The sequence below is a fragment of the Nelumbo nucifera genome, chromosome 1 (assembly GCF_055504915.1).
Source record: "Nelumbo nucifera cultivar China Antique chromosome 1, China Antique-T2T, whole genome shotgun sequence".
In the NCBI taxonomy this organism is placed as follows: domain Eukaryota; kingdom Viridiplantae; phylum Streptophyta; class Magnoliopsida; order Proteales; family Nelumbonaceae; genus Nelumbo; species Nelumbo nucifera.
The window spans coordinates 5,886,548-5,910,467 of NC_142649.1; the positions used below are offsets into that span (position 1 = coordinate 5,886,548).

A 23,920-nucleotide genomic window follows, 5' to 3' on the forward strand; every position below is an offset into this window, starting at 1 on the left:
CCGTTGTTTCGTCCTCCATCCCTTTCATTGATTAGGGGTGCTTCTTGTTGGATTTGTTCTTCTTTAGCTTCTTGAAGTTCTTTGTGTATCAGTCAGACGACCCTTGTACTACTTGCCACTACGTGTAGCCATGATGATAACAGCCTATAACCTTGGCTCTGATATCAACTGATGTAGGACCAGCTCAGTTCTAGTCCTTAGAGAATGTTGAATGGTCTTCTTGATCAGAGTTTTATGGCTGTTGATATCTGTAATGGCTTCTTGAAAGAATAAGAGAGAAAATTGGAGAGAAAGAAAAGAGAAAATACCTAGAATCACTCACAGGGTGCCTAGAATCACTCTAGAGGATGGGAATCATTCACCATAGCTAGCATAAGCTGAAGAAAACTAAATAAACTTCATTGCCTTTGTGTAAAGCATCCATACATATTTATATACTCTAAACTCATAATAATCCTAGGAGTCAAACTGTTAAACTCATAATAGTCTTAGGAGTCAAACTGTTAGACTCAATAATCCTAGTAGGACTCAAACTAAGCTGTCATATCCTATTTCAATTCAAAGAAGACTCAATAACTGTAATCCTACTTATGCAATGACTGAAATTTTAAATATAAACAAACTATAGCTAGACAATCAAACCCTATTATTGGACCCTACAGAAAAATTATAAAATGGCAAAAATACCCTGGTGTTTAATTCAGTCCAAATCCCACGTACCATCACTATGCCATATCAGGACCTGTTGTAAGGCCTTCTTCTTTCTAGAATAAGTCTTCAAGGGTGTTGATCAATTCCTATCATGAATCCTGCTTTACCATTCCATTTTTTCAGTATGATATCCATTGTTAAATTATGAGTGCTTAAATAATTCGTTACTACTTTTCAATCCATGTCCTTTTTGGTCTGCCCCTAGTCCTTTTATCCCCTTCAACTTGCAACAGATCACTTCTCTCATTTATCACCTATTGGAGATACTCCTAGGTTCCTTCGAAAGATTTCATTTCTGACCCTATCCTTTTCTAATTTTCCACTCATCCTTCTCAGCATACACATTTCTGCCATGGTTATTTTTTAGACATGTCATTTATTGATTGCCCAACACTTTGCTTCAGACAGAATTTCTGGTCTTACAACCATTTTATAGAATTTTCCTTTTAACCTGAGTGGTACTCACCATCAAATAAGATTCCAGACGCACCTTCATTTTTCCCATCCTACTCTAACTCTATGAGTGACATCCTCCTCAATCTCCTAAGTGTATTATTATTATTCTCTTTTGGTCCTACTTATTTTAAAACCTCTTGTTCCTAAGATATTTGTATATAAACTTAATTTTGCATTTTATTTTTTTTATCGGCACATTTTGCATTTAATCCTTCATTAGTTTCATCAATTAATACTGTCATCAGCAAACAACAAGTACCATGGGACTTTCTGATGAATATGTTTAGTCAATTCAAATATGATTAGTACAAATAAATAGGAACCAAGTGTTGAGCCTTGGTAAAGACCCATCATAACTCATAACCATAAAATCTAATGTCTCTCTAATAGGTGTTTTGATATTGGTTATTGCCCCTTCATGCATATCTTTGATTAGGTTCACATACCTATTTGGAACTCCTTTCTTTTCCAAAACCCACCATAGTATCTCTTTAGGGATTCTATCATATGCTTTCTTTAGATCAATGAACACCATATGAAGATCTCTCTTCTCTCTAAGTTTTTCTATCAATCATCTGAAAAGAAAGATTGCTTCCATGGTTGACCTCCTTAGAATAAACCCAAATTGGTTCTCTGATATATTTTTTTCATGTCATAAGTTCATAACTTTTGCTCGATTATTCTCTCCCAGAGTTTCATAGTGTAGCTCATGAGTTTAATCCCATGACAATAATTACAACTTTGCATATTGCTTTTGTTTTTAGATATAGGCACCATAGTTCTCTTTCTCCATTCATTAAGAGTCTTCTCTTCTGTTATCTTATTAAATAGTTTAGTTAACCATAACAATCCTACCTCCCCCATACTTCTATTGAGATACCATCATGTCCTAATAATTTCCCCCTTTTCATATTATTTAGTGCTTTCTTCATGTTTGCATTCAGATTCTTGAAGAAAAGAGAAAACATAGAAAGGAGGAGGAGGAGGAGGAGGAGGAGGAGAGTTGAAAAAAATAGGGCGGCACTCTCTAACCAGCCCATTAAAATGATACTTATAGTAGGGCAATAATAATTACATGAGATGACAACTTTACCCCCATTAGTGAGTAGAGACGTAAAAAAAAGAAGGCCCAAGCTGATTAACACTTAATAACAGTACAGCCCAACAGAATAGAGAATGTTATAACATAAATGGGTTGAAGCCCATACTGTTAAGTCCCACAACGCTCCCCCTCAAGCTGAGCATAGATGTCCATCAATTTTCTTGTCATTCCTTTCTTTGTCTTTGGTGTTGTCCCACTCAAGGGATAAATGATGATCAAGCTCTTCCCATAAGCCTTCTAGTGTAGCAAAATAAGTTGCAACATTCTTGTCCCCTTGAGTCAAACTAGAGATGTCTTGATTTAGCCTATAAATCCTTGTTATATTCTTCTTTTGACCATAAGTGTTGTACAGCTTTTCCCAAATCTTATGGGTTGTTGTATAGTGCTGAATAATCTTTGCAATTTTGGGAGTCATAAAGTTAGCAACCATGACACCACAGTTGCATTTACCCTACACCAAATCCTATAACCTGGATCATCTTCCTTGGACTCCTTAATTTTCCCATCAATATAGCCTTGTAATCCATGACTTACTATGGACCATCTTGCTAAAATGACCCATTCCCTATAATTGTATTCATCTAGTTTCACATTAGTAATATGTACAATAGGATTTCCAAGATGAATAACATTATCCACAATCCTAGAACCTCCAGATGAGACTTCACTTATGCTAGAAGGCATCTTGAATTCACCCAAACTGTTATTTAATTAGTGGAATAGGTCAAACGGTACCTCCCTTTGCTTGAACTCCAAATATAACCTGGGCTAGAGCACACACAAATCTCCTGGACTGATACTACTTGTAGTCCAGCGGTTAGGCCTGTTAACTAGGTCTCTCTAGTAATCCATATGACTACTCTACAGCTCCGTGCCCTACCTAGGCATAGCAGCAACTATTTCGGGCCTCCTTTGAGATTTTTCCAAGGAAAGAACCCTAGAAACAGATTCAGCTGACCAAGACCAGCAGTAGAGTTCTTTCTTGTTGCTCCAACAATAAAAGAAAAAGGAAAAAAAATATGAAGAGAAAGGAGGTGAATAAAAGAGTAGGTGAGCAGAACAAGAGTAGGTTATTGCTCTTCAAGAATCTGAAGGCGGCACTCTCTAACCAGCCCATTAAAATGATATTTATATAAGGCAACAATAATTACATGAGATGCCAACTTTACCCCCATTAGTAAATAGAGATGTAACTAAGAAGGCCCAGGCCCATTAACACTTAATAACAATATAAACCAACAGAATAGAGAATATTATAACATAAATGGGCCAAAGCCCATACTGTTAAGTCCCACAACACTTCATACGTGTTATTTTTAATACTATTAGAGTTATTAGTCTCTCCTTCATGAGCACCCTCTAAATGTTCTTCATTTAATAAATTTTCAAAATAATTTTCCCATCTTTCCTTGATTTTCTTATCTTTTACCAAGACTCTTTATTCTTCCTCTTTGATACAGCTAAGATGGTTTAAATCTCTACCTTCTCTTTCCATGATCTTTGCTGGTTTACAAACTCCATTTTCTTCTTCTTTAGTGCCTAATTTATGAAAGAGTTCATCATATGCCTTAATCAAGGTTTAAAATGTCAGTGCCAGTGGAAATGTTGGTCGTCCAAATATAAGAAACATGTCAGAAATGTCGTATGGAAATATTTTAAAAATCATAGACATGGTGGAAAGTGGAAACATTGTAAAACATGCAAAATATAGAATGATATTTTATGAAATAAATGTTAAAAGAGTCATATGCACACACCTTTTTAAATTATTATCTTGTTCCAAATCACTAAACAAAGCAAAGAAACTAAGGTTATAGACTAAAGAATACGTTCTGAAGTTGTCTTATAAACCTTAAGATTCAAAGCTTCATGATAGAATGAGTAAAAACAAAATTTAAACTCATAGAAGATGTAAATGGTTGTAATATTTCAACCAAATAATCTATCACAAACAAAAACTAATATTTAACTTCATGCTTGAAGTGAATATTGGGCTAACTCAAAGTTGTAACCATTTAAGTTAGGCATGCAATAACATTGTTACTCCACATATCTACAATATTGTCACCAACTTATGTTACAATACTATCTCTTACCCTTCACATAGTGCTGGTAGTGTTCATTGGGGAATATGTATGTCATGGAAACTCTCTCTTGTACTTCACATAGTGTCGGTAGCGTTCATTGGGGAATATGTCGATTCCAGTAAATTTTCATGTTGCTACCCACGGAAATGGAAATATGCCATGGAAATATTAGGGAAATAAGGGACATTTTAAACCAGGGCTTTAAACATAATATATAATACATTTTCAAGCACTCAACAATGCAAGCATGTTAAACTTTAAATCTCTTTATTTCTTTCCAATTGCATTACTCTAGTCCTACAAGCTGCTTTGTATAGAGTGAGGCAAGCCAAAACAAGCCCATGTTAGGGACTAGCCTAACATAGTTTTATTTAAGACCCTAACATGGATTTACTCTGCTGATCCTAGAATAGGTTCAAGAGAGAAGAAAGGAAGAATTGCTCTGGTACAAATAAGTATAAAACGACAAAGATTTATTGACTTAATCAAGAAATAGGTTTTTGGGAGAAGAGAATTGAATAGTCTCCCAGTCCCCAGAATTGAACAGTCTACTTTCTCTCATTTCATCACCTATTGGAGATACTTTGCAGAAAAAGAAGGGTTTAAATCTTAGCTTTGGGGGGAGAGGATAGGGAGGGAGAGAATAACCAGAATTGCATAAAGAATTCTCCTGGCTATAAGACATGGGAGTCACCAAGTCAAAGGATCTCATTTTCTGTTCTAGCTCCTAAACTCACATTTTGCCTGTTCTATTTTATTGGTCAAACCTTAATCTGTATTATTACATATTTTAAGGATGCCTCCATTCAGTTGTCGTATTAAGGACTACAATTCCAATTGCACCATGGGTTACTCCTTCCTCTGCATCTTTACCTCCAAGGTCCAAAACTTATAATGATATTGATACCAATAAACAATTTCCAACTCTCCAAATATTGGAAGAAGATTCTCCATGGTGGTAGTTCGACTGATCAAGTACCAACTGCAGATTTCTTTTAAGGTAAAAGATTTTTTTATCAGAAAATTTTTTTTGTATTAATGGATTAAAAAGGTAATTCATACAGCACGATCATAGGAAATTTATTCCTTAAGCAGTTATGCTCAAAAACCCCATTACAAACCAGCCCAAAACAGCGGCTGTCTTTTTACACCCTGTTTAGCCAGTGAGTCAGCAAACCCATTTGCACGCCTTCTGACCCACTTAAACTCAGCCCCTATGTCTTTCACAATCTCAGCCACTTCCCTCATCACATGTCTCAAACAAGGTTCAAAGTATTGATACGATACACATATCGGCAGTACCGTTTCGGTACTTAGAAATGCCCAAAACTCTTTTTTTTTTCAAATTTTGGTTTTGGGAAGCTAAAAACAGGTTTTTTTATTAAAAAAAGTTAGGGTTCCGAAACACCTGCAAACAGGCGTTTCGGAGAGTATCTTTTTCAAAAGATACGATACGGGGCATATCGTAACAATACTTTAAACCATGGATCCAAGGGATATGTCTTCTGGTGTTTGCCCATGAAATGGTTACTTTTGAATCCCCTTCAGCCTCAATTAACCTTTAGACCAGTTGTTTGGCTTCAGCCTTCCACTGATCTTTAAGGTACAAGATAACAAATGCATAGTGTTTCCTTTCCTTTTCTAGCACTTTAAAGGACTCTAGGTATTATTCTAGATTTCCTTCTCTTTCTTTAATATTTATGATATTGTTTCTCTTTTTTTTTCAATACTTTGAGACTGTGTTATTGAAGTGAACTTTAGAAAAACAAGTAATCAGAACAATATTGATTTTTCATCTAAGCCTTATCAAGGCCATGTCTAGTACTCCAGAAAAGTCTTCAGAATTTTCGCAAACCATGCAACTACAACATTCACTTGATAGGATTAAGTTACAAATCTTTCATCTTCCATTATCCTATTGGGTTGTTAAACTTTGTTTGAAGCTTATTAATAAAGATCATCAAAGAGTAAAAGAAGATAATAAAAAAACCTGATATTAGGATATGCAAATATAAAGTAATATCTAATTAAAACTATTAGAGAGGACCACTCACCTTTATAGTCACACTATGCACATTTCCATATCTTCTTAATCTTCCATTGATGCTATACTTAGAAAAGAAATCAAATGAACCACCGACCTTCGGTACACCGAAATTATCATGGTTTCCTCTAAGATCATAGAATATATTCTTGTCAAGTCCACTCCTTCCAATAACATCTTCCATTACTTTTTGATATTCAATCCACTCATTTTCATCTTGTTTCATTATTAACAAATCTTTGCTCTTCCCATCTGGCCAGAGAAACATCAAAAAGAGGAAAGAACACATGCACATTAACATTAGATTATAAGTTCAGAGAGGTACATGTGCACAGATAGAGATGTGTACAAATAATAACATGTGAGTGTGAGCACACACCAATACATACTCACAAGAACAAGGAGTCATAAAGGTCTTTCAAGATTTAAAGTACCTACAGGGCCAAAAGATAGTCCATGCCATACCTTAATAAGGCCCTCAAGTTTTGCAAACTATAGGCCTTCCTTTATTCCCCATATCATTTAGAAAGCTATGGGTTCTTAGTTCTATTCGCCCTCCTAATATAGGTTCAAAATGTTTTTCTAGCTCTTTTCTATTAGAATTTGAGATGTAGATCAATCCAAAGTAAGGGTGCAACTTAGGCTGGTTGGGTTGGGTTCAAGGCTAACCTAGGCCTCACCTTAAGATCAAGACCTCGGACTAAGGCCTGCCATGACCTGAAGTCAATGCCTGAGTTTACCAATCCAGGCCCAACGCAAGCTAAACCTGACATATAACTCAGGTTGGACTTGGGCTCAAGCAGGTTTGGTGAGACCTGGGAAGACTGGTCAAGTTTGAAAGCTATCCTACTCATGTTTTGCATTTCTACATTTTCATTTGGACTTCATTTGGATTTTACAGTCCAATATTGAAAATATACTCTAGAAAAAGTATATTATACATAGCAAAGATAATATATTATTCTACATGCTTGTGCATGTGTAGGCCCAGGTTAAACATAATAGTAAAAACATTCAAGTATACAAAATAGTTTTATGTATAACATTATACATAATATACATGTATACATAGTCTAGAATAGAAAGAAGAAAGAGAAGAGAATAAGAGAGCAGAGAAGAGAGAAGGGATTGCCAAAAAGTAATGGGGGTGGTGCCCCACTTGACTTATATATTAGGGTGTTCAAATAAAAAAGGGATATTACAAGAATACCCCTGATTACAACTTAACATAGGAAACTCATAAAATGGGCCCACTAACAGCCTACTAACGGCCCAGTAACAGTCCTAATAACATTCCTAACAACACTCCCCCTCAAGTTGGGCTGTATATATCTATCATTCCCAACTTGGAATAGATATCCATATGTCAGGTACCTGAAACACCTTTGGTGAAAATGTCACCCAACTGATCCATAGAATTTACACAAGGAATGCAGACTTCCCTAGATTCAAGTTTCTCACAAAAGAAATGTTTGTCAACTTCGATATGTTTTGTTCTTTCATGCATTACAGGATTGTGGGCAATATTGATTGCTGTCTTGTTGTCAAAATACAATGATATTGGGCTGTGAACTTGAACTCCCAACTCCTTTAACATATTCGTTAACCACAAAATTTTTACAACTCCATGTGCCATGACCCTATATTCTACTTCTGCACTAGACCGAGCAACCACCTTGTTTCTTGCTTTTCCAGGTTACCAAATTTCCTCCAATAAAGGTGCAGTAACCTGTAGTAGATCTCCTATCATCAACTGAGCCAGCCCAATCTGCATCTGTGAAGACTTCTACCTTCAAGTGGCTACGCTTGGAAAAGAGGACACCTTTACCAAGAAACCTTTTTAAGTATTTCAAAACATGCTCTACAGCAGCAAGATGAGTAGTCCCAAGGGCATGCATATACTAGCTCAACACCCCAACAGCATAAGCAATGTCAATTCTAGTCATGGATAAGTACAACAATCTCCCGATAAGCCTCTAGAACTGCCTTGCATCGGAGAGAGGCTCCCCGCCTTCTTCACCAAGCTTATGATTTCTATCAATTGGTGTATTTGCAAACTTGACTCCAAACTTACTAGTATCCTGTAGAAGATCTACAATATATTTCCTCTGAGAAATAAAGATGCCTTTGTCTGATCTCACAACTTCAATTCCAAGGAAGTACTTTAAAGGGCCTAGATCTTTGATATCAAACTAAGATCCTAAGAAACTTTTGTATCTCTGACTCCCAATTCCCCGTAATGACAATGTCATCCACATAAACTATAAGAATGGCCACCCAATTCCCTTCTTAACAAAGAGAGTATGATCACTTTGACACTATCTAAAACCAACCTGCTTGACTGCATTATTAAATCTGCCAAACCAAGCCCTTGGAGATTGCTTCAGATCATACAACAACTTCTTGAGGCGGCAAAACTTGCATTTTCTTTCCTTTAAAGCAACACTTGGAGGTTGAACCATATAAACCTCCTCCTCAAGGTCACCATACAGGAATGCATTTTTGACATCTAACTGGTGCAATCCCCAATCAAACATTGTATCAAGGGAAATGAGGACACAAATGGAGTTCATTTTGGCAACCAAAGCAAACGTTTCTATTATAGTCAACCCCATATGTCTGAGAAAAAACCCTTGCCACCAACCTTGTCTAATACCTTTCTATGGAGCCATCAACATGATGTTTCACAGTAAACACCCACTTACATCCCACGGGTTTTTTACCCTTAAGAAGGTCTACCAAATCCCATTTGCAATTCTTATGAAGAGCATCAAGTTCCTCCAGCATTGCATTTTTCCACTCAGGAGAATTCAGGGCCTCTACAACAGACTTAGGAGCAGATACATTAGAGATGGCAAATAGAAAAGAACGATAAGAAGGGAATAAGTTGCTACAAGTGGTAAAATGACTAATGGGATGCTTAGTAGTGCATCAATGGGCACCTTTTCGAACAGCTATAGGGTGATCAAGATCACAAGTAGGATCACAAGAAGAAACATTACCAAGTTCAAAAGGAAATGCACTACCTTTCAGGTTTGCCTCCTGAGAATCCTCTGATACAAGGAGAGTAGTCTTAAGTTCCTCTTATCTGTTGACGTATGCTGACCCAAAGGATGAGAATGAGATCTAGAGCGGGAATAAACACAATAATCAGGAGCATGAATAAGCGAACAAGAATGATATGAAGCAACGAGGGGAACCGAAGGCTCAGGTGTGGAAGTGGGGAACCAGAATTCGCTTTTCCTCCAAAGTACTATTCTCCCCCTAAGGAGAAGCAGGGAAGATGGAAAGAAGGATCATAACACTTATATACCTTTTGAGAGGTGGGGTACCCAAAAAAATACAAGTAATAGAACGTGGATCAAGCTTACCACAAGATGGAGACAGATCTTGGACAAAACACCAACATCCAAAGGTACAGACAAGGATAGAAAATAATGGGGACTTAGGAAACAAGAGTTGGTGTGGGGCTTGAACTTGAGTACACGAGTAGGCATATGATTGATAAGAAATGCAGCTGTCAACACATTATCGGCCCAGAACCTCTTAGGAACATGCATATGCAACATCAAACTTTGGGCCACTTCAAGGAGATGCCCATTCTTTCTTTCAGTAATACCATTTTGTTGTAGGGTCCTGGGACAAGTACTCAAATGAATAGTACCATACCAGGAAAAAACCTTATTCTGGTTATCTTTGAAGTATTTTCGAGCATTATCTGAATGAAACTTTTGCACTTCCACATGAAACCAAGTGAATACCGTTTTCTGAAAATCTTGAATTACTTTTAGAACTTCATCTCATGAACGAAGTAAATAAATCCAAGTGTATCTTGAGAAGTCATCAATGAAACTAATGAAGTATCTATAACCTCCTTCAGCAACAAAAGTAGTTGGGGCCCACACATTAGAGTGAACAATTTGAAAAGGAAATTCAACAATTTTATTTCTTGGAGGAAAACTTGTTCTACAATGTTTGCTTAAAGGACAAGTTGGACACTAAAGTGAAGACTCAGACATTGACTTAAATAAAGTTGGAAACAAGACTCTTAGAGACGGAAAAGACAAATGATCCAAATGGTAATGCCACAGCAAAATTTGGGCATCATTACAAGGACTCTCAGACAGACTCACAAAACTTGTTATATTACTCGACTCTAGAGCTGCAACATCATCTAGAATGTAGACACCATCAACCAGACAACCCTTACCAATCGTTCTCCCAAAAGTCAAATCCTAGAAAACACAAAAAAAAAAAAAAGTTACATTGCAATTCAAGGATTTGGTAATGCAACTAATAGACAAAAGATTGGTAGGAAATTTGGGAACATGATAAACTGAATGAAGAAGAACCCCATTTTGTAAGGGCATTGCACCTTGGCCAGCAATGGTGGTGTGTAAACCATCAGCTAGCCCAACTTTGTCTCTACCAGAAAGTAAACAATATGATAAAGACAAATTAGGTTTACCAATCATATGGTTGGTTGCCCCAAAATCAATGATCCAAGGGTTGGAGGATGAAGTAGACACATGAAATGTAAAGGCCTGGTTACCTGAAGTGGACACATATGAGGTAGAAAGAGTGATTAAGTCTCCTCAAGTTGACAGAGAGTCCTATCATATTCTTCCAGCTGATCACGTAAGGTATCCAGTGATCCCTCCTTAGAGTTAGGACCCGTAGAGACACCCTCTTGAGATGAACAACTAGAAACAACATTAGCCAAGCTAGAATTCTTTTGAGAATATTGTAGTTGCTTCTTCTGGAAGGACTGAAAATTCTCTAGCTTCCTAACAAGATCCCAACATGTCTCTTTAGTGTGTCTGGGTCTACCACAGTAAGTACATCTTAATTTTTTTATCAACTTCCTCAGTCTTCTTCATCCTTGTACCACGTTTCTTATCCACATTACCTCCCTTGGCAAAGAGAGCTACTTGTTGCACCCCCTGTAGAGGATTCATGGATATCCTCCTACTCTCCTCAGATTGAACGAGTACACTTGTTGAAGTGATGGGAGTTCCTTGTTCCCTAAAATCTGAACAGTTGAACCCGAATGGACTCATAACTAGGATTAAGACCTGCTGAGAAGGCAAAAACTCGCTGCTGATTCACAAGCCTTTTGTACTCTTGCATCTGATTCATTCTTCCAGTCAACACTTTGATAACGACCAAGTTTCCCCAACATGGAGGTAAAAGATGAATAGTAACTTGACAGACTTTTCCCCCCTTGTTTACAATTGGAGGACTCAACCCATAGTTGATAAATACAACCATTGTGCCTCTACTCGGAGAAAGTAGCCTTAGCCTGGTCCCAAATCTCCTTCGTGGTTTCAGCCCACATAAAGTTCTTTCTCAGAATTGATGAGTAGAAGTAACAAGCCAAGACATGATCAAATAATTCTCTTGAACCCACTTATCATGGGCTGCACCAGCCTCTTTGGGTTGAGGAATGTCACCGGACAAATATCCAAGCTTTCGTATAGACACAACATACAACTTAACACTTTTAGACCACTCCAAATGATTCAGTCCATCAAGGAGTGTAATAACAACAGAGAAACCCCAGTTTTTGGCCCCTAGGCTGACCATATTCTGACCTCCAGTGACTTCAGACATGGCCAAATCATCAATTGACATTGTTCAAGTGCAGCAAACAACAATTCCACAAATACTTTGAACCAAACAAATAAATAACAGCACCAACAAGAGAGTGACCAGGTCTTTTTTTTTTTCTTTTTTCTTTCTCAGATTAACAGTTCACTTCAAGCAATCAAAAATTCTACACTGAGCACCTTCCACAAGAAATGAATAGTAGTGTAGGAAACCTCCAAGCACTACCAAATCAAAACAAACAGTGAAGAAGAACCCTACAGCCTAACTTCACAGAAAAAACTGCAACAGTTTAGAATCTTGCACGAAAAAGGAGGCACTTCCACCACAAACAAACCAGCACAATAAACAACATAGGCCTAGACACTAGAGATCCAAAACACAAGGCTTATACCACAGCTGACTGGATCACAGAGCACAACCATACAGAACACTAAGAGAAACCTCTCTAAACACTCAGCAATCCATCACAGGACACAAGTGAAACTCCCAAACAATCACCCTCTTGGTCGCGACCAAAAAAGGAAAAAATAGAATAGAAAACCCTTACCAAATCAGGTCCTTCTCAGATTTGAGTAGCCAGTCTTTTCTAGAGCAACCCAAGAGAGAAAGGACAGAAAAGAAGATGTACTTGAGCTCCTCTTACAGTCAGACCTGCTTTGATACAATGTAGAATAGAAAAGAAGAAAGAAAAGAGAAGAAGAGAGCAGAGAAGAGAGAAGGGATTGCCAAAAAGTAATGGGGGCGGCACCCCACTTGACCTATATATTAGGGTGTTCAAATAAAAAGGGGATCTTACAAGAATACCCCTGCTTACAACTTAACAGAGAAAACACATAAAACAGGCCCACTAACGGCCCAGTAACAGTCCTAATAACATTCCTAACAGCACATGGGATAAATATATAATAAAAGGTCAAGAAAATTTATGTTGGGTTGAACTTTACTCAGGTTAGGCTTGGGCTGCTCGAGGCCTCAACCTAAGCCTAGTTGAGTTAAGGTCGGGCCCAAAGTTTCAAACCCATCCAATCCAAATCCCAAAAATCCAAGTCCAGTCTGTGCAAAAGCTTGTATTGGATTGAGTCAAGTTCCGGGTATCATGGGGACAGACAATATATACCTGGTCCAACCTCCAAGATAATCCCATCTACTCTAAATTGGACAAATTCCTGGTAACATTAGATTGGTAACATTAGCATTGGAATAGATTGTCAGGAAGGTCCCTTCCTAGCTTACTTCAAATCACTGGCCCATTTGTGTTTTCCAAGATGGTAAGGTGGGGATCCCAGGTCTCTTTCCATTTAAATTTGAGAATATGTGGCTTACTCATCCAAGGTTCTTGCAAAAAGGTAAAGAAATGGTGGGGTGAGGAGTGGGTTCAGGTAAAATGAGGAGTGAGATTTTATAAAAAATTACAAAGATTTGAAGAAAAAATTAAGGAATGGAATATTACTCATTTTGAAAGATTCAAGGGAAAATAGGAGAATTTGAGTAATCAAATTGAAGAAATTGATAAGTTGGACAAGCAAGGTCAATTAAATGAGAGTCCCAAGGGGGGAGAAGTGGAGATTTAAAAAAGAATTGGAAGTGATTTAGGAAGGAAATGAGCTGGAGGCAGAAATAAAGATTTAAATGGATTAAGGAGGGGGATGGGAATACCAGATTTTTCCATAGTGTTGCAAATGGTCAAAGGAGAAAGAATTATATTTCCTCCCTAGAAGTGGATAGTAGGACTATCATTGAGCAAGAGGATATTGCAAGCACCTTTGTGAACCATTTCAAATCTATCTACAAAAGGCCCTTGGCTGGAAGGTGGAATTTGGAGGGTATTATTTTTGTTTGTGCTAAATGGGTTCAAGTGATTTATTGGAGAAGAGGCTTGAGTTGGAGGAGATCAAAGAGGCAGTTCTATGGATAGGTCAAAAGAAAGCCCCTAGTCCTAATGGTTTTACAATGGCCTTCAATCAAGATTGTTGGGAGATTTTGAAGCTTGATTTATTGAGGGTTTTTTTATCAACTTGATATATTGAGGGTTTTCAATGAGTTTTATAATTGGAGGATCATAAATCCAAGAATGAATTAAACATTCATAACTTCAGTGCCTAAGAAATCAAGGAGGTTTAAAATGTCGATGTCAGTGGAAATGTCGGCCATCCAAATATAAGAAACATGTTGGAAATATTGTAAAAATTATAGACATGGTGGAAACATTTTAGAATATGCAAAATATTGAAAGATATTTTATGAAATGATAAAAGAAGCACAAGCACACCTTTTTTAAAATTATTATCTTGTTGCAAATCATTAAATAAAGCTAAGAAACTAAGGTTATAGACAAAAGAATACATTTTGAAGTTGCCTTGTAAACTTTAAGATTCAGAGGTTCGTGATAAAATGAGTTAAAGAAAAATTTTAACACAGAAAATGTAAATAGTAGAAATAACTGATTGCAGATTTAGTCGAATTTCTTGTGAAGGGAAAGAGGAGGAAGATGAAGATTTCAGCAGGAGATAAGAAAAGAGAAGGAGAAAAGAGTAGGAAGTCAACCAGGATTCTTACATTAACCCTAGCCGCCAACCCCTCATTATATTTATACTTAACTTAAAGGATGAGATATTACAAGGATGCCCTTAGTAGGGTGGCTACTAATGTAGCTGAACAGCCACAACTTAAAAACATAAACTAATGGGCCTAAAGCCCAACAACTTCCTAACTAAATAACTTAAAATAAGAGTAAAACAACTAGGCCCAGCTCAACACTCCCCCTCAAGTTGGGAGTAAATGTCACACATTCCCAACTTGCGTAGATCATGCTCCAGCTTGTTCTTTGCAACACCTTTTGTGAGAACATCAGCGAGCTGCAGATCAGAAGCAATGTATGGAAGACAAACTTCTCCAGAAGTCACTCTTCTCTAATAAAATGTCTATCCACTTCAATGTGCTTAGTTCGGTTATGCTGGACTGGGTTATGGGCGATGTTAATTGCTGCCTGGTTATCACAGTACAACATCATAGGTTCTTCTGCTTGTACACCAATTTCTTCTAATAGGGAACGGATCTAGAGAAGTTCTGAAACTCCATGTGCCATGGCCCTGTATTCAGCTTCAACACTTGATCTTGCCACCACTATTTGTTTCTAACTCTTCCACAAGACAAGGTTACCCCCGACAAGGGTGCATACTCCTGAAGTTGATCTCATGTCATCAAGGCATCCTGCCCAATCTGCATCTGTATAAGCCTCTAGTTTCAACTGTCCATGATCAATAAACAATATGCTTCTGTTCGGGTGTCCCTTCAGATAAAAAAAGAATCCTGTCAACTGCCTCCCAATGCTGGACTTGTGGAGCGTGCATGTATTGACTTACCACACTTACTGCATAGGAAATGTCTGGTCTTGTCATACACAAGTATAGCAGCCGACCCACAAGTCTCTGATATCTCCTAATGTCCTTTACTGGCTCACCTTCTGATGCATTGATTCTATGGTTCTGATCAATAAGGGTATTGATTGCCTTCGTTCCAAGCTTCCCTGTCTCTTGAAAAAGATCCAAGACATACTTCTTTTGAGAGATAAAAATTCCATGTTTTGATCTTGCAAATTCAATGCCTAAGAAGTATCTCAGTTCTCCAAGATCCTTAATTTCAAATTCTTTATGTAGATTCCTTTTCAGACAATCAATCTCACTTAGGTCATTCCCCGTGACAACAATATCATCCACATAAACAATAAGGACTGACACCAAAGATCCCCTTCGCTTCACAAACAAGGTATGATCGGATTGAGACTAAGTGTAGCCAAAAGCAATCAAGGCCTTTCTGAATCTGTCAAACCATGCTTTGAGAGATTGTTTCAAGCCATAAAGTGACTTCTTAAGCCTGCATACATTTCCCTTTTCAACATCACTGTAAAAACCAGCAGGAAGATCCATATACACTTCCTCTTGCAGATCCCCATTTAGGAAAACATTCTTCACATCAAGTTGAAACAAGGGCCAAGAGTATGAGGCAGCAAGAGAAAGAAGTATCCGAACAGAGGTCATCTTTGCAACTAGTGCAAAGGTCTCTAAGTAATCAATGCCATAGGTCTTTGTGTACCCTTTTGCAACAAGTCTTGCCTTGCACCTTTCTATGCTTCCATCTGCCTTATATTTTACTGTGTAAACCATCTGCATCCAACTGTCTCATTGCCTTCTAGTAGATCCACAATGTCCCATGTCTGATTCTTAATCAAAGTTGCCATCTCTTCCTGCATAACTGTCTTCCACTCAAGTTTGGAGAGAGCCTCACTAACACCCTTAGGTATAGACACTGAGTCAAGAGAGGAAAGAAAAACACAGTAGGAAGGAGAAAGTCCACTATAGGATGAGTACACAGAACCAAAGAAAGAAAAAAAAAGGTTTTTCTGGTTCTTTGAGTTTTGTGAAGAAAAAAAAAAAAAACTGGCTCTTGTTCCATTCAAGATCAAGTTCGGAGGTGCCTTTCAAGCCTGTTCTTGATGATATTAAGTGCTAAAGTTAACAATCCCACTCCAGTTCAGATTTGGTGATTCTTCTTCCTTTTCTCTACTTCTCGGTTCAGATTTACAGCAACTTGGTGAGATCTAAACTTATGTTTGTGTTGTATCCACCTTGCATTTGGTGATGTTAATGCTGTTCTTGTGAGCCAATGATTATTTCATTGATGTTTGTAAGCCTCTAGTTGCAACTAGAGAAGACTATTATACCCATTAATTTCTGAATTAGTGGAAGACTTTTACGGACCATAGGTCCCGTGGTTTTTCCCCGATTTTGGGGTTTTCCATGTAAAAAATTCTGGTGTGCTATTGTGTGGTGATTGTTATCTGTTTTTCTGTTACTTGGCTGAATTGTTTACTTGTTATTATTGTTATTGGCAAACCCATTTTGACACACAAATTTGGGTGAAATGTTCTTGCTGTCCTGGGATTGGTTTTACATTCATTTCTGCAACTATAGTATAACTTGCCCAACAGTGGTATCAGAGCCAGGTTGGCTGAAATTAATTGTTTGTGTTGATACAAATGGAGGAATCCCCGGGTGTTATGATAAAATTGACTTCATCGAATTATGCCATTTGGAAACCCAGAATGGAGGGCATTCTTTATTGCAAAGATTTGTACCTACCCATAAGAGGTGATGAAGTAAAGGAAAACTGTAGGCCAAATCCGACAGTGGATCGACCACAGTATTTTTCACCATGTTGCACAAGAAACTAGGGCTGATGTTTTATGGAAAAAATTAGAGTCTATGTATGAAAGGAAAACATGTTTAAACAAGGCTGTCTTGATTAGAAAACTAGCACACTTGAGATATAAAGATGAGACTAATATGTCTGAACATTTGAGTGATTTTCAAGATTTGATAAATCAATTGACTACTATGAAATTGAATTTGGATGATGAAGTGCAGGTCTTGCTGTTACTTAGTTCCTTGCCTGACAGTTGGGAAACCTCGGTGGTTTTAGTCAGTAATTCAACTCCTAATGGTATAGTAACCATTGACACAGTCAAAGATGCTTTGTTGAATGAAGAGTCCAGGAGGAAAAAACAAGGAACTTACTCAGAATCTCAAGCTCTTGTAACAGAAAAGAAAGAAAGACAGGGAAGAAGTAAGAGCAGAGGTCCCCGTAACAAATATGATAAATCCTAAGGAAGGTCCAGGTCCAAGAAAAATATCATTTGTCATCACTGTAATAAACTAGGACATTACAAAAATGAATGTAGAGTCTAGAAAAGAGAACAAGCCAAAGGGAAAGGTGAAGGCAAGAAAGAAGAAAAAGATACTATAGCTGTTGCAGCCGAGGGTGATGTTATTGTTTGTGATGATAATTATGTCAACTTTGCATGCCCAGACAGTGATTGGGTCATAGATTTGAGTGCTTCTTTTCATGTTACTCCCCATGGTGAATTTTTTACAACTTACACTACAGGTGATTGTGGACATGTTTGTATGGGGAATGCTGGTACATCCAAGATTGTTGGCATGGGAGACATTTGTCTAGATAGCAATACTGGTTGCAAATTAATTTTGAAGAATGTTAGACATGTTCCTGATATCCGCCTAAATCTGATTTCCACTGGCAGGTTAGATGATGAAGGTTATGCAAATACCTTCAGTGATGGAAAATGGAAGCTCAGTCGGGGCTCACTCATTGTGGCAAAGGGAAAGAAGCACAATACCCTTTATGTGATGCAAGCAAGGTTGAGCAAAGGAGAGGTGAATGCAGTTCATGATTCATCCATTGAGCTTTGGCACCGGAGGCTTGGACATTTGAGTGAAAAAGGGATTCAGATACTTTCCAGATAAAATCTTCTTCCTGATGTGAAAGGTATGCCTCTTGAAACATGTGTACATTGCTTAGCTGGCAAACAGAGTAGAGTTGAATTTCATAAATTTCCTGCATCTAGAAAGCCTCATGTTTTAGATTTAGTTCACACTGATGTTTGTTACATGAAAGATAGATCTTTTGGTGGTGCATTATATTTTGTAACATTTATTGACGACCACTCCAGAAAAGTGTGGGCATTTGCCTTGAAATCTAAGGGTTAGGTGTTGGATATTTTCAAGTATTTTCATGCCAAGGTTAAGAGAGAAACAGGGAATAAGTTGAAATGCATCCGAGCTGATAATGGTGGTGAATATAGAGGTCCTTTTGAAGAATATTATAGGATCCATAGTATCAGACTTGAGAAAAGTATTCCTAAGACTCCTCAACACAATGGAGTAGCAGAGAGAATGAACAGAACAATTATTGACAGAATCAGATGCATGCTCTCTCATGCTAAGTTACCCAAATCCTTTTGGGGTGATGCTATGAGAATTGCAATTGACCTCATCAACCTTTCTCCTTCAGTTCCGTTGAATGGAGATACTCCTGAAAGAGTTTGGATAGGGAAAGCCATATCATACAGTCATTTGAAAGTGTTTGGTTGCAGGGCATTTGTTCATATTCCTAGAAATGAAAGATCCAAGCTTGATGACAAAGCTAAACAATGCATCTTCTTAGACTATGGGCACGAAGAGTTTGGGTACAGGTTATGGGATCCAGTGGACAAGAAAGTGATCAGAAGTAGAGATGTTGTATTTCTTGAGGATTAAACAATTGAAGATATAGAGAAAATTGAGAAGCCAAAATTCTCTGTTGATGTTCTAATTAACTTGGATCCAGTTTTCCCACCTACAGTTGATGGTGATCACGGGGGAGCTGTACCAAATGAACAGGATGATACAGTTAGTAATGAAACTCCTATAAATGAAAATACAGAGGAAGTACAGAATGAACATGTATCTCCAGTTCCTTCACCACAGGTTCAGCTTCGAAGATCAACTAGAGAGAGAAGACCTTCCACTAGGTATCCTCCACATGAATATGTGATGCTGACAGATGGGGGAGAGACAGAGACTTATCAAGAGGCTATGTCACATGACAAGAAAGATGAGTGGCTGAAAGCAATGCAAGAGGAATTAAAATCCTTGCATGAGAATCACACCTATGATTTGGTGAAATTACCAAAGGAGAAAAGGGCACTCAAAAACAAATGGGTTTATAAATTGAAATCTGATGAGAGTGGCTCACAACTAAAATACAAGGCAAGGTTGGTTGTGAAGGGTTTCAGTCATAAAAGGGTATCGACTTTGAAGAAATATTCTCTCCTGTGGTGAAAATGTCTTCTATTCGAATTGTGCTTGGACTAGTTGCAAGTTTAAATTTGGAAGTTGAACAGCTTGATGTGAAGACTGCCTTCCTTCATGGTGATTTGGAAGAAGATATCTATATGGAGCAACCAGAGGGATTCAAAGAAAAAGGAAAAGAACATTTGGTGTGCAGATTAAAGAAAAGCTTGTATGGGTTGAAACAAGCACCAAGACAGTGGTACAACAAATTTGACTCCTTCATGGTTAATCATGAGTACACTAGGACCACTTCAGATCATTGTGTATTTGTAAAGAAATTTTCTGATGGTGATTTCATTATTCTCTTGCTTTATGTTGATAGTTGGACATGATTCTAACAGTATTGACAGGTTGAAAAATGAGCTTAGCAAGTCTTTTGCAATGAAGGACTTCAGACCAGCTAGACAGATTCTTGGTATGAAGATCTCTCGAGATAGACAGAATGGGAAGTTATGGTTATCTCAAGAAAAATATATTGAGAAGTTTCTTGAGAGGTTCAACATGAGCAATGCAAAACCAGTGACTACTCCACTTGCAAGTCATTTCAAGCTCAACACTAAACAATGTCCTACAAGTGAGAAAGACGAAGTTGAAATGAAGAAAGTGTCTTATGCTTCGGCAGTTGGCAGTTTAATGTATGCTATGGTGTGCACGAGGCCAAATATTCCTCATGTTGTTGGTATAGTTAGTCGATTTCTCTCTAACCCTGGCAAAGAACATTGGACAGCAGTAAAATGGATATTCAAGTATCTCAGAGGTACTTCTCAGATATGCTTATGCCTCGGGAATGGTAAAGTCATATTGGATGGGTATATTGATGTAGACATGGCTGGTGATGTTGATTCCCGAAAGTCCACTTCGGGATATTTAATGACTTTTGCAGGGGGAGCAATTTCATGGCAATCCAAACTTCAAAAGTGTGTTGCATTGTCTACTACAAAGGCTGAATACATTGCAGCTACAGAAGCCTGTAAGGAGATCCTATGGTTGAAGAAGTTCTTACAAAAATTGGGCATGAAGCAAGAAATATATGCTCTCTATTGTGACAGTCAAAGTGTTATCCATCTCTCTAAAAATCCAACTTTCCACTCAAGATCCAAACATATTGATGTAAAGTACCACTGGATTCGAGATGTGTTGGATATGAAGTTGTTGAACATTGAGAAGATTCATACTGATGAGAATGGTGCAGACATGTTAACAAAGTCCTTGCCTAAGGACAAATTTAAATTCTGCAAAGAAGTTGCGGGCTTGGTGAAACCCCCCATATGAGCTGGAGGGGGAGAATTGTTGGGTGTGGGTCCAGCCGATATGGAGGGGCCCACCCCACCTTTATTTGCTCCCTAAAAAAAGGGAGCCGAATAGTGGTAAAAAGGTTACCACATTTCGGTTTTGTTTTTAAGTGGCGTCAAATTCGTAACCACTGAACAGAGAAGAACAAAGAAGAAGAAAAAAAAAGCACAGAACCAAAGAAAGAAAAAAAAAAGGTTTTTTTGGTTCTTTGAGTTTTGTGAAGAAAAAGAAAAAAAAAAAACTGGCTCTTGTTTCATTCAAGATCAAGTTCGGAGGTGCCTTTCAAGCCCGTTCTTGATGATATTAAGTGTTGGAGTTAAGAATCCCACTCTAGTTCGGATTTGGTGATTCTCCTTCCTTTTCTCTACTTCTCAGTTCAGATTTATAGCAACTTGGTGAGATCTAAACTTATATTTGTGTTGTATCCACCTTGCATTTGGTGATGTTAATGTTGTTCTTGTGAGCCAATGATTATTTCATTGATGTTTGTAAGCCTCTAGTTGCAACTAGAGAAGACTATTGTACCCATTAATTTCTGAATTAGTGGAAGTCTTTTACGGACCATAGGTCTCGTGGTTTTTCCACGATTTTGGGGTTTTCCACGTAAAAATTCTGATGTGCTATTGTGTGGTGATTGTTATCTGTTTTTCTGTTACTTGGCTGAATTGTTTACTTGTTATTATTGTTGTTAGCAAACCCATTTTGACACACAAATTTGGGTGAAAGATTCTTTCTGTCCTGAGATTGGTTTAAAATTCATTTCTGCAACTTGCCCAACAGTCAGTAAGCCAAAAATAAAATATCTAGAAAACCTTAGAGAATTTATCTGCATCAATTGACCGGATGTGGAAGGATTGATTCAGCTTGAACATTGCAATCAATCTGGTGAAAGTAAAATATGACTACCCAAGATGGTATTTCCAAGCAAAAAGATTAAGAATGTCACATTGCAAGAGTATTAACAAACTTAAAATTTAACGAATTTCCAGTTTTTATTGGTATTCGATATGATTTCATTTTATATTTTGAAATTATTCGTATTCTACATGACTTCCAAACATAAATAGCTGAGTTAGTTCTTTGAAATTGTGAACCAACAACAATTTTCCTACTGAAACCACTTCTGCGTTGGTTATATCTTAGCCAGACATGAGTCAATAAATTCTTTGCAAGGAAAAAAAGAAACAGAGAATCCATGGCTTTTCGACATTGAAATAAAACAAACAATCCTAAATAAAAAAGGGATGTGAAATCTAGAAAGACAAAAAGGGAAATGAGAAGAAAGACAAAAGGAATACCTGTTAGATCACCAGTGATCAGAACCAGAGCTGGGTTTATCATAGCAAGAGCTGGAGCAACAAGCCTCTTAAAATCAAGAGCTCTATCCGGATGAAAAACACTGAAATGAAGATCAGAGAGCTGAACCACCCAGATTACAGAATCAGGGCCACCTTTCAAATTTACGACAGCCCTCGAATTGGGTTTTCTTTCTTCAATCCTTTCATGGATTTGGAGGGGGTCAGAGTTCGTCTCGGAGAGAATTGATATGCAAAAAAGTACGAAAATGAAGAAAACCGATCTGCAACTTGCCATTGTTCTTCGTGAAGCGAAAACAAAGTCCGGCTTATTTATCGAACATATTTGAAAGTAAAGAGAGATACTGGTTAGAAGCAGGTGCCTTAACCTTTCGAATCTTTTCTCCCTTCTTTGTCTGGTGCGATTATGTGAATTAGGATCTCCTACCAACAAGAACCGTCCCAACTCGGTTTCAACGTATGAATTCGGATTTGATCCTAACATAACCGTGCTCACACCGTCCTCTCCTCACACACTCTATTGTAGCTGTGCAATGAGAATATCTGCGTACTTATGGTTTTATTAACGCTTCATTGGCTTTTTGATAAATTACTTATTCGGGTAAATGCAATTACCCTTAATATTATTAAAATGAGCATTTTTGTCACATTCAAGTATTGACAACCTTCCCCTTAGGTGGGAAAGTTATTTATCCACCTACAAGATGGGTACCCAAGAAAATAAACTTTCCTTAATCCCCACATAAATATAAAAAAAAAAACACGAGATTCTTAATCCCCCTCTCAAAATCCAAAAAAGAATGCCCCTTAATGGAGATATATTACCAATGAACAGCTGCTATAAGCCTTGAGGATCAAATCTAATCTCCAACGTATCATATATGGTGGATCCTAGTTTGGCAGCGAGTATCATATATGCATCCGCACATCTCATGACATGGTGTCCCATGGCCGGATTTAGTCCTCACAAGTCACAACACTTATAACCATGCATTTGAAAAGACCGGATCTGCTCCTCACACATGGGCACCTCATAGGCACATCCGTCGTGCATTGGAAACATCTCTCATGAATAATAACTTATAAGTACGGAAGATGTTCCCAATGCATGGTAGGATGTGTGAATGAGATCGATCTGAGGCGCCCATGTGTAAGGAAAAGATCCGGTCTCGCATTGAGACCAGACTCATATGTGTGACAGCGATGTTATATGGGTAGACATGGGCAAAAGATCCGAACTCAAATGTTTCACAATGCAGTGCTGCAAGTATTGTTTGTATGGTGTGAGGACACATTTTGGTGTAGAAATTGTGTTTTTGTTTCCATTTTTCAGCCATGAAATTCTTGATTCTTGAGCTCAATACATCTCTTTTTTTTGGAGAAATTTATTTTGCTATTTTTGTAGTGCAACCTCTTTCTTATTTAGGATAGCGTTTTGCAAATCTCTCTCTCTCTCTGAATTTCCTCCAAATTTCTTAAAATATTTTTTTTCATAAAAATATTACCAAATTCATTTTGGTTCCTATGTTTTATTTTTTCTGCTACCAATTTTGTTTTTCTAAAAAAAATCGGTGGCCTCTTGATCTTGGAACTTTGGATGTCCATATTTCCTC

The 23,920-nt window shown here is 37.6% G+C and overlaps 1 protein-coding gene across 3 annotated transcripts in view; it reads right to left on the reverse strand.

Annotated features, from left to right (window-relative positions):
* LOC104605194 (Calcineurin-like metallo-phosphoesterase superfamily protein) overlaps window positions 1–22,745 on the reverse strand; it is a 33,137-nt gene extending 10,392 nt beyond the window's left edge. For all 3 annotated transcript variants that reach the window (XM_010269841.3, XM_010269839.3, XM_010269840.3), the window contains exons 1-2: window positions 22,290–22,745; window positions 6,411–6,652 (exon numbers count right to left, since the gene is read on the reverse strand). In XM_010269841.3, the coding sequence (XP_010268143.1) occupies window positions 6,411–6,652; window positions 22,290–22,584 (537 nt within the window). In that variant the 5' untranslated portion in view covers window positions 22,585–22,745. The remainder of the gene's footprint in view (window positions 1–6,410; window positions 6,653–22,289) is intronic.
* Window positions 22,746–23,920: the final 1,175 nt, after the last annotated feature.